We start from the raw sequence: 11,813 nt of genomic DNA on the forward strand, positions 1-11,813 counted from the left end.
TTTGAGCTAAAACAATCCACTCACCTTGGCCTCCCAAAATACTGGAATTACAGGGATAAGCCACCATGCCTGGCCTAAAAGATTTTCATTTTGGAAAAGTTAGTGTGAAAAAAGATTTTTGTATCTTAGAATCAATAAAATATAGTTGTAAGTTCTCTAAGTATTAAAATGTGGAATGAGTCAAAGCACGGTGGCTCACGCCTATAATCCTAGTGCTTTGGGAGGCTGAGGCTGGAAGATTGCTGGAGCCCAGGAGATTGCATTGTGTCACTGCACTCCAGTCTGGTTGACACAGTGAGACCCTGCCTCTAAAACAAAACAAAACAAAAAGTTACTTAGTGTGTTAGTCAATGATAAATGCTGAGAAGAAATAGAAAGTAGAGCAAGGTAAAGCCCATTTGGGGGATGGAAAGGAGACAGGTTACTATATTAATATACAGTTGACCAGTATTTGTGGGTTTTACATCTGTGAATTCAACCAGTCTCAAATTGAAAAAAAAAAAATTGTTTTAAATTGTGACTAGGCCAGGTGCAGTGGCTCATGCCTATAATTCCAGAACTTTGGGAAGCCAAGGTGGGAGGATCACTTGAGCCCAGGAGTTCAAGACCAGTCTGGGCAACATAGCAAGACCACGTCTCTACAAAAAAGAAAAAAGAATTAGCCAAGCATGGTGGTGCATGCCTGTAGCCCCAGCTACTCAGAAGCCTGAGGTGGGAGGATCACTTGAGCCTGGAAGGTTGAGACTGCAGTGAGCCATGCTCATACCACTGCATTTTAAGACCCTGTCCAAAAAAAAAATTATATCTGTACAGAACATGTACAGACTTTTTCCTCTTGCCACTATTCCCTAAACAATAGAGTATAACAGCTATTTACATAGCATTTACATTGTATTCAATATTATAAGTACTCTAGAGATGATTTAAGGAATACCAAAGGATAGTGCATAGGTTATATGCAAATACTATGTCATTTTATATTGAGAACTTGAGCAAATGAGGATTTTTGTATCCATGGGGAGTCTAAAACCAATCCCCCATGGATACCAAGGGACAACTATCTATTGCAGTGTAACAAATTACCCCAACACTGAGCAGTTTAAAACAACATACATTTAGTATGTCAGTTTCTGTGAGTCGGGAATCCAGGAGTAGCTTAGCTAGGTCATTCTGCCTCAGGGTTTCTCATGAGTTTGCAAACAAGATGTTGGCTGGGGCTGCAGTCATCTGAAAGCTTGACTGGGGCTGGAGGAGCTGCTTCCAAGATGGCTCACACATACAGCCATTAGCAAAAGGCCTTAATTCCTCACTGACTGATGGCAAGAAGCCTCAGTTCCTTGTCATGTGGACCTCCCCAAGGGGCTGCTTGAGTATCCTCACAACATGTCAGCTAACTTTCCCCAGGGCAAGTGATTCCAGAGTGAGAGCAAGGAGGAACCCACAATATCTTTAATGACCTAGTCTTGGAAATGACACCATCACTTCTGCTGTATTCTCTTAGCTGGAAGTGAGTCACTATGTCTATCCCACATTCAAGGAGAGGGAAATTTAAGGGCGAAGTATCAAAGAATTTGCAGACATATTTGAAAACCACTACAATTAAATAGGGTGCTCAGCATAAGAGAAAGGTAATATTGGCCAAGCAGATACGGAAGGCTCTTTCCTCTGTCTAGAATGCTCTCCTACTCACCTCCATGTCTGCTTGGCCAATTCCCTCACCTCCTTTAGGTTTTTGCTCAAATATTACCTTTCTCTTATGCTGATATTGTTGGGGCAGGAGTGCATGCAGGTAAAGGGGAAGAGGAAAGTGCCCCCTGAGAGGCAACTAGCAGAGCTTCCACATGCCTGTCCTCCATCACTAGCTGTGTGGCCCTGTGGTCACTTTCCATTCTGAGTCCCAGTTTCCTCCTCTGTGTAATGGGAACAATAGTAGTAACTATTCATAGGTTTATTATGAGGATTAAATAAGACAGTATCTGTAAAGCATGCAGGCCATGTCTGGTATACTGTATTCAGTAAACATTAACTAATGTTATTCTTGTTACAATCAGATGCTGTAGCCTCAATCTTCTTTAAATTTTTTTTTTATTTTTTTGAGACTGGGTCCCACTTTGTCAGCCAGGCTGGAGTGCAGTGGTGTAATCATGGCTTACTCCTGGGCTCAAGTGATCCTCCTGCCCCAGCCTCTCCAGCAGCTGGGACTACAGACATGAGCCACTGCGTCCAACCTGTAGCCTATTCTTCTCATCTGAGCCTCAGGTACAATGGTGCAGATCACCAGCTGGGGTCTCTTAGAGGACATGGCCCTTGGGGGATGTGGTAGCAATATCTCCTCTCCTCTGCAACATAGAGAAAAAGTGGCAGAGGAGACAAATTCTGCCTGCCAGCCAGCCCAGACCTCAGCATCAGAGAAGCCACCAGGTTTGAGTGTAAGTCGGCTAAGCTGCCTGGGGGGTTGGAAGCCTGGTCAGCTATGGACCAGGAAACCAGCTCAGAAGTTCGAGAATGAGGTCCTCCCCACACCCTCTCATGAGACCTCCAGTCTCAGTCAATCTCTAGACAGTCCCTTGCTGAGTGCTGGAAATGCGGCAGTGGACAAGAGCAAAACCCAAGAGGTAGCAAATCAAGTGTCCACGCCAGTCAGGACCTGACGTCTTTGAGGGAGCTAGAAGCCACCTAGGATGGGTCCTCCAGTGTGTCCTCAGAAGGGGGACTGGACACAGGGAGGGAGAGGAAGGGACAGCACCCTTGCCCCACAGCACAAGATGGAGCTCAGGGCCCATCTTGGTCAATGCCCACCTGGGCCAAAGTCTACTATGGTCCTGTCTACTCGTGCTTGTAAAGGTGTGGCTTAGGGTAAAAGCAGCTTAGGTCAGTGTGAAAGGCTCTGCTCCAAGGGCTACAAATGTTGCTTCCACTCCTGATTCCACCACACACACACCGCGGATATACACTCCACATACATACCTCAGCAATTCCAACCATTTTCTGGGCCTCAGTTTCCTTCTCTGTCAAAAAGTCTTTGCTCAAATATAAGGACAGTAAGGATAAGGATACTTACTATAAGTCTTGGGATTACAGGCATGAGCCAAAAGGATAGTAAGTTTTTCTGTGCCTAATTTATTCATACAGTCAATGCTTATTAAGTCCCTACTATGTGTCAAGCACTGTTCTGATGCCTTGGAAAGACTGTGTAGAGCAAGATATTCAATGCCTGTGCTCTCTGGGAGCTGACCTAGTGGTGGGGAAAATACAGTCATGAGTCACTTAACAATGTGGATATGTTCTGAGAAACATGTTGTCAGGTGATCTTATCATTGTGCAAACATCATGGAGTGTACTTACACAAACCCAGACGGCACAGTCTACTATGCACCTAGGCTATGTGGTATAACCTATTGCACCTAGGCTATGTGGTATAACCTATTGCTCCTAGGCTACGAACCTGTACGGCATGCTACTGGGCTGAACATTGTAGGCAACCCTAACACAATGGTAAGTATTCATGTACCTAAACACAGAAAAGGTATAGTAAAAATATGGTATAAAAATACAGTATAGGACAGGCACAGTGGCTCACGCCTGTAATCCTAAGACTTTGGGAGGCCAAGGCGGGTGGATCACTTGAGGTCAGGAGTTTGAGACCAGCCTGGCGAACGTGGTGAAACCCCATCTCTACTAAAAATTAAAAAATTAGCCAGGCATGGTGATGCACACCTATAACCCCAGCTACTCCATAGGCTGAGGCAGAATTGCTTGGACCCAGGAGGCGGAGGTTGCAGTGAGCCAAGATTGTGCCACTACACTCCAGCCTGGGCAACAGAGAGAGACTGTGACTCAAAAAAAAAAAAGAAAGAAAGAAAAAGAAAAAAAAAGAAACAGTATAAAAGATTTTAAAAAACTGGTACACCTATATAGGGCACTTACCACAAGTGGAGCTTGCAGGACTGGAGGTTGCTCTGGGTAAGTGAGTGAGTGGTGAGTGAATGTGAAGGCCTAGGACATTATTGAACACTACTGTAGACTTTATAAGCTACACTAAATTTATAACACAGATTTATTTCTTTAATAATAAATTAACCTTAGCTTACTGTAACGTTATGTACTTTTGAAAACTTTTAAACTCTTTTGTAATAGCACTTAGCTTAAAACACAAACACATTGTACAGCCTTTCCTTCTTTCACTTTATTTATTTGTTTGGGACAGAGTCTTGCTCTGTTGCCCAGGCTACAGTGCAGTGGTGCGATCTTGGCTCACTGTAACCTCTGCCTCCTGGGTTCAAGTGATTCTCCTGTCTCAGCCTCCCAAGTAGCTGGGATTATAGACACGCACCAACATGCCTGGCTAATTTTTGTATTTTTAGTAGAGACGGGGTTTCGCCATGTTCGCCAGGCTGGTCTCGAACTCCTCACCTCAGGTGATCCGCCCTCCTGGGCCTCCCAAAGTGCTGGCACTACAGGCATGAGCCACCGTGACTGGCCCTCTTTTTTTTTTTTTATGACAGGGTCTCACTCTGCCACCTAGGCTGGAGTGCCATGGCACAATCCTGGCTCACTGCAGCTTCAACCTCCTAGGCTCAGGTGATCCTCCCACCTCAGCCTCCCAAGTAGCTGGGACTACAGGTGCATGCCATCATGCCTGACTAATTTTTTTTATTATTGGTAGATACAAGGATCTTGCTATGTTGCCCAGGCTAGTTTCAAACACCTGGGCTCAAGTGATCCTCCTGCCTCAGCGTCTCAAAGTGTTGGGATTACAGGCGTGAGCCGCCACACGCAGCCCGTTTTTGTTCTTTATATCCTTATCCTATAAGCTTTTCTCTATTTTCAATATATTTTTTTTTACTGTTTTTGTTAAAAACTAAGACACAAACACACACATTAGCCTGGGGTCAGGATCATCAATATCACTGTCTTCCACCTTCACACCTTGGCGCACTGGAAGGTTTCAGAGGCAGTAACATGCAGCTGTCATCTCACGTGATAACCGCCTTCTGCAATACCTCCTGAAGGACCTGCCTGAGGCTGCTTTACAGTTAACTTTTTTTTTTAAGTAGAAGGAGTACACTCTAAAATAACAATAAAACATATCGTAAGTACATAAACCAGTAACATAGTTGTTTATCATCATTATCAAGTGTACTGTACATAATTGTATGTGCTATACTTTTATATGACTGGGGGCGCAGTAGGTTTGTTTACCACACACCTACCAGCATCACCACAAACACGTGAGGAATGTGTTGCGTTATGACGTTACAGTGGCTACAAGGTCACTAGGTGATAGGAATTTGTCAGCTCCATTGTAATCTTATAGGACCATTGTCTTGACCCAAATGTAATGCAGGGCATGACTGTATGGTGGTGGGTGCTAAGGACAGAAGCAAAACAGAGTAAGGGGACAGAATGGATAGAGGGTGGTCAGGGAAGGTCTTGTGGCTGTCTGAAGGAAGGGCATTCCAGGCAGAGGGCACAGCAAGAGTCCTGAGAAGCGAATGTGCTTGGGGCATCCAAGGAGCCTGGAGGAAGCAGTTTATGGAAACTCTAGAAACAAATGAGGTCTGACCATAGCAACACTTTCAGAACAAAGGCCAGATCATGTCACTCCTCTGCCAAAGTCCTTGCAAGGCCTCAATGCAGTTGGCCTCCCTGCTACCCTCCTAGCCCCACTGCACTCTGTCCACACTCCCTTAGGGCTGCGGCTCACCCTTGCCTAAGGCTTCCCCCTAACTCAGAGGTCCTTAATCAGAATCACCCGCAGGGCTTATTAAAACACAGATGCTGAGTTCCAGCCCAGTTTCTGATCCAGAAACTGATTTGAGTCTGGTGTACAGTCCTAGAATGTGCATTTCTAATGGGGTCCCTCGTAAGGCTGACACTTCAGGACTTGTTGCTACAGTTTTAGAAGTGCTGCTCCAGCGTTCTCTCTGCTGATATGGCTTTTTTTTTTTCTTCTTCTTTTAAAGATAGAGTCTTGCTTTGTTGCCCAGGCTGGAGTGCAGTGGCACCATCTCGGCTCACTGCAACCTCTGCCTCCTGGGTTCTGGCGATTCTCCTGCCTCAGCCTCCTGAGTAGCTGGGACTACAGGTGCGTGCCACCACACCCAGCTAATTTTTGTACTTTTTGTAGAGACGGGGTTTCACCATGTTGGCCAGGCTGATCTCAAATTCCTGACCTCAAGTGACCTACCCACCTCAACCTCCCAAAGTGCTGGGATTACAGGCGTAAGCCACCACGCCCAGCCCGCTTTTGCCCCAGATACCCCACTTAATACTACAACTTGCTCCCCTCCTCCCCTGCACCCCAACCTCCTTCCTACTCTATTTTTCCTTTTTTTTTTTTTTTTTTGTCTTTTCTCTTTTTTTTTTTTTTTTGAGATGGAGTCTCACTCTGTCGCTGGGGCTGGAGTGCAGTGGCACTATCTCGGCTCACTGCAACCTCCGCCTCCTGGGTTCAAGCAATTCTCCTGCCTCAGCCTCTTGAGTAGCTGAGATTACAGGCGTGTGCTACCACACCCAGCTAATTTTTGTATTTTTAGTCGAGACAGGGTTTCACCATGTTGGCCAGGCTGGTCTCAAACTCCTATATCAGGTGATCTGCCTACCTTGGCCTCCTAAAGTGCTGGGATTACAGGTGTGAGCCACCATGCCCGGCCTAAAGAACTTCTTAAACATTAGTTACACACACATTTTTTTTAAAATGGAAAATCATCTGGTGGTGCAATGGCTCCCAAATGCTGGTGACCTAAGACCAATGATGGCAGAATAATTTTTTGTTTGTTTTGTTTGTTTTTTGAGAGAGGGTCTCCCTACATTGCCCGGGCTGGAGTGCAGTGGTGCGATCATAGCTCACTGTAGCCAACTTCCCAGGTTCAAGTGATCCTCCCACCTCAACCTCCCAAGTAGCAAGGACTACAAGTGCACACCACCATGCCAAGCTAATTTTTTATTTTTTATTTTTTCAGAAACAGGGGTCTCGAACTCCTGAGCTCAAGGGATCTACTTGCCTCGGCCTCCCAAAGTGCTGGGATTACAAGCGTGAGCCACTCACCTGGCCTGCTTGTTGATTTTTTTGAGACAAGATCTCTGTCGCCCAGGCTGGAGTGCAGTGGTGCCATCATGGCTCACTGCAGCCTCCACCTCCAGGGCTCAGCTAATCCTCCCACCTGAGCCTCCTGGGTAGCTCAGACTACAGATACATGCCACTATGCCCAACTAATTATTTAACTTTTTGTAGAGACACGGTCTCACTATGTTTCCCAGGCTGGTCTTGAGCTCCTGGGCTCAAGCAATCCTCTCACTTTCATCTCCCAAATTGGGCAGAGATTTTCCATCTTTATCAAAGCCCCCACTCACCCACCCCTTACCCCCCACATCTCCAGATAAGTGTAAGGCATGGCCAGGTTTAAGAATTTCTGTGAGAAGCCTTACCTGTAGAGAAAGATTCAGGAGAATAAATTCCAGGGTGTAGCTTTTTACACTTTGCAAAAATGTGACCACACCCATGGTCATTTATCACTTCCCACAAGCTCTCAGGCTGACCAGGCAAGATCACCGTCTCCCTTTCACAGAGCAGAAAGCTGAGGCCCTGGGGAATCAAGTAATACTCCCTGCTCAACACTCAACAGTCACAGCTGGTTGGTGGTGGAGGTCACACACCTGTGGGTGGCAGAGATATGATTAGAACTTGGGCCTCTGGCTGGGTGCAGTGGCTCATGCCTGTAATCCCAGCACTTTGGAAGGCTGAGGTGAGAGGGTCACTTGAGGCCAGGGATTCAAGATAAGCCTGAGGCCCTCCTCACTCCCCCATGCCGCCCCCCCGCTCCCTTCTCTATTTAAAAAAATAAGAAGAAGAAAGAGGGAAGAAAAGACCTTGGGCCCCTGAATTCTCACTCTAGGGCTCTCCCCTCTACATCAACTGGATAAACCCAAGTTCCAGGAAGTCCCAAGGATGCCACGGGGTGGGGGAAGGTCAGAGAAGGGAGAGAGAGTGTCAAATGCGTGGAGGGTAAGGTTCTGGGAGGCTGTCTCCTGGCCACAGGAAAGACTCCAGTTGCCCTAAGGACTTGGAAAACACATGGCATTCACACGCTAACTCTGGCTGCCTGTGACCTCAGGACAGCCACTTTCTCTTTGTGTGCTTCTCCTTATCACTGAAATGGGGCTGATAATCCATGCCCTGCCCCCAACAAAATACTTGTAGAATGTAAAGCACTTTAAAAGTCCAAGTTATTATTGCTGTTATCAAGAGAAGGCCCTTTGGGACAGAACTTAAATAGCCTTGGCCGGGCGCGGTGGCTCACGCCTGTAATTCCAGCACTTTGGGAGGCCGAGGCGGGCGGATCACGAGGTCAGGAGATCGAGACCAGGCTAACACGGTGAAACCCCGTCTCTACTAAAAATACAAAAAAAATTAGCCGGGCGTGGTAGCGGGCGCCTGTAGTCCCAGCTACTCGGGAGACTGAGGCAGGAGAATGGCGTGAATCCGGGAGGCGGAGCTTGCAGTGAGCCAAGACAGCGCCACTGCAGTGCAGCCTGGGCGAAAGAGCGAGACTCCGTCTCAAAAAAAAAAAAAAAAAAAAAAAAAAAAAAAAAAAAAAGAACTTAAATAGCCTTTCTTTCATCTAAGGGACACTTTTGAGCATCTACCACATACCAGGCACTGTGCTGGGCACTGTACACACATGCCCTCACTTACCCCTCACAAAGGGTCAGTGCTGCTGTTCTTTACCTTTTACAGATGAAGAAACTGAGGCTCAGCTGAGAGTTGCAATTCATTCCATCATTAGTTCATTCACTCAGCTTTTACTAAAAGCCTGCTCTGGGCCAGGCTCTGGGCCAAGTGCTGAGAAGAAGATGAACAAGTCCTTCAGGAGACGTGCCCATAAATTACTTTAATAACAACTAAGTACATGCTTCAACAGACAAGGTGCAGTGGGAACTAGAGGGGGAGCAACAGGCTCTCCTGGGGGTTATGGGAATGGACAGCTGACCTCCTGCGGGGACCCTGCACCGCTAAGGTGCATGCGCCCTGTGTAGCTGTGCAGTCTCACTTTGATCAAGGCTTTGCTGTGTATTTCCAGGAAGCCTCTTCCGCCACTGAGCCTCGGTCTCTACCTGGAAAGTTAAAAGGTTGCGTAGGCCTGACATCCTGCAGCTCTTGGGGGCCTAAAACTCTGGCCCTCCCACCCCACCTTCTGGTCAGTTCAAGCTCGACCCCAGCCAAGTCCGATTCCGAAGCCCTGAGGGCCAGACCGAGTCCCTCCGAAAGTGCCAAATACCCCGCCCCAGGGCGGTGCTCAGAGCCTGGGGCGTGGCCGGAGTCCCAAGGGGCGGGGTTCCAGTGGGGGGCGGGGCCAAGACCTAGATGCAGGCGTGCGCGGCCCGCCCAGAAGCGTCTCAACCAGCCAATGAGCGTCCGAGGGCGGGGAAGCCCCGCCTCTGGGTATAAGAATACGCGGAGCCCAGCTACGCGACGCGGAGGTTTCGGAGCACTACAGGGTGCGGGCCTTTGTGACCCCAGGCTGCGGCCGCAAGGTGCGCAGTAGTGGGCTGGGCCGGGGCACCAGTCGGGTTTGGTTTTGCTCCGCCCGGCCGAGCTGCAGGGACCGCACGGTGCCCGGGTCTCCCGCCGCAGAGGAGCCGCTGGCCCGGGCCGGGGGAGCCGGCGCTGACCACCGCGCGCTGTCCCCGCAGGCAGCCGGCCTGCCGCCATGGCCGACCACCTGATGCTCGCCGAGGGCTACCGCCTGGTGCAGAGGCCGCCGTCCGCCGCGGCCGCCCATGGCCCTCATGCGCTCCGGACTCTGCCGCCGTACGCGGGCCCGGGCCTGGACAGTGGGCTGAGGCCGCGGGGGGCTCCGCTGGGGCCGCCGCCGCCCCCCCAACCCGGGGCCCTGGCGTACGGGGCCTTCGGGCCGCCGTCCTCCTTCCAGCCCTTTCCGGCCGTGCCTCCGCCGGCCGCGGGCAGCGCGCATCTGCAGCCTGTGGCGACGCCGTACCCCGGCCGCGCGGCCGCGCCCCCCAACGCTCCGGGAGGCCCCCCGGGCCCGCAGCCGGCGCCCAGCGCCGCAGCCCCGGCGCCGCCCGCGCACGCCCTGGGCGGCATGGACGCCGAACTCATCGACGAGGAGGCGCTGACGTCGCTGGAGCTGGAGCTCGGGCTGCACCGCGTGCGCGAGCTGCCCGAGCTCTTCCTGGGCCAGAGCGAGTTCGACTGCTTCTCGGACTTGGGGTCCGCGCCGCCCGCCGGCTCCGTGAGCTGCTGAGCGCGGCCGGCGCCCACCCGGTGTGCCGGAGAGCAGAAGGGGCCCGACTGCCCGCCGGACCCTGCACCCAGCGACTGGGCCCCGCGCGCGCCCTCCGCGAGGGTGGAGGCGGCGGCTGTGTGCGCAGGGCCCGGCACCGGACTGGGACCCTGGCGTCCCTCCAGGCCTTGCCTCCTGCGGGAGGACAGTTTGGCTTCACTTCTCTGACCCCAGCCTCGGCCGTAAAGTGAAAGAGACTGGACCAGCTTCAGCTTTCGGACTCTGGTTCTTGGAACGTGTCCTCTCCCCCTCGCCGCCCTCTTCCCCCAATCTGAGCCATTGCAGGCCTCTGCCTGCTGCCCCCTCTCTCCTCGGGATCGGGTCCCCAGAGCCACCATCTCCTGAGCCTCCCACCCCGCTGCCTGGGCCCTGTGGTTGCTGGGCCTCCCACCTCAAGGAGGGGAAGGTTGTACAGCCCGAACCTGTGAAGCAATGCCCTATCTGGCCTCCAAAACCAAAATAAAACTGGGTCACTTTACAGTCTTGCCGTTTTCATTTCCTTATCACCCCGAGCCCTGACTGTATTTAGCTTCCAAAGTCCCAAGGTTGCTGAAGACACTGGATGGCATGGGGGCCACAGTCCCCAGCAGTGCCCAGGAGAGGAAACCGACAGTTTCTTTCAAAAATATCTCGTGGGTTGTGCAATTGTTATGTCACAACCTGGAGGGCAGAGGCTGCCACTGGGTGGTGGGGTAACCCACTGGGCTTCCCAGCTCCTAGGGTAGGGTGGGGGGAGCTTGGTGCTCTGCCAGAGAGGAGCTGGGTGGCACCGGGTTCAGACAGCCTAGCTTTGGACCCTGACTCTCTCCTTTGCCCAAGACACCATCCGTTCTGATTTTTGAGGCTGTTTCCCAGAGGGAGATGGTCCCCGTCTCCTCAGGTAGTTACGCTGCCTTTAGCACAGTGCCAAATACCTGGGCAGTTCTCAGTAAGTGACGGCAATTATTATTCTACAGATTGGTGCTGATTTTATTCCAGGCCCTGTGTCAACCTGGTGCATGCTCTCATGGAATCACAGCCCAGGTGGGAGGAGGCGGGTGATAGGCCTGAAAACAAACTAATCTTGCTGCAAGGAAGACTGTGATGAGTTCTAGAAAACAGTGCTAAGCAGCACTTTGGGAGGCCGAGACGGGCAGATCACGAGGTCAACAGATCGAGACCATCCTGGCTAACATGGTGAAACCCCGTCTCTACTAAAAATATAAAAATTAGCTGGGCATGGTGGTGCGCGCCTATAGTCCCAGCTACTCGGGAGGCTGAGGCAGGAGAATCGCTTGAACCCAGGAGGCAGAAGTTGCAGTGAGCCAAGATCATGCCACTGCACTCCAGCCTGGCAACAGAGCGAGACTCCTCAAAAAAAAAAAAGAAAAAAGAAAATAGTTCTAGCGGGGGATTGTACAGCCAGGACAATAGACCGGCCAAGCGGGCACACCCAGAGAAGGGAGCAGTTTCAGCTATTAATAGTTGAGGTTGGGGTCAGTTCAGGCTTCAGGGAAGCGGTGACAT

General features: G+C 50.7%; 1 protein-coding gene across 1 annotated transcript; it reads left to right on the plus strand.

Annotated features, from left to right (window-relative positions):
• The first annotated feature begins 9,404 nt into the window (after nucleotides 1-9,404).
• CITED4 (Cbp/p300 interacting transactivator with Glu/Asp rich carboxy-terminal domain 4) lies at nucleotides 9,405-10,787 on the plus strand. The gene has a single exon (XM_001172473.8). The coding sequence runs from the start codon at nucleotides 9,714-9,716 to the stop codon at nucleotides 10,266-10,268; it is 555 nt and encodes a 184-aa protein (XP_001172473.2). The 5' UTR covers nucleotides 9,405-9,713; the 3' UTR covers nucleotides 10,269-10,787.
• The last annotated feature ends 1,026 nt before the right edge of the window (nucleotides 10,788-11,813 follow it).

Source organism: Pan troglodytes, chromosome 1 (genome assembly GCF_028858775.2).
Source record: "Pan troglodytes isolate AG18354 chromosome 1, NHGRI_mPanTro3-v2.0_pri, whole genome shotgun sequence".
Classification (NCBI taxonomy): domain Eukaryota; kingdom Metazoa; phylum Chordata; class Mammalia; order Primates; family Hominidae; genus Pan; species Pan troglodytes.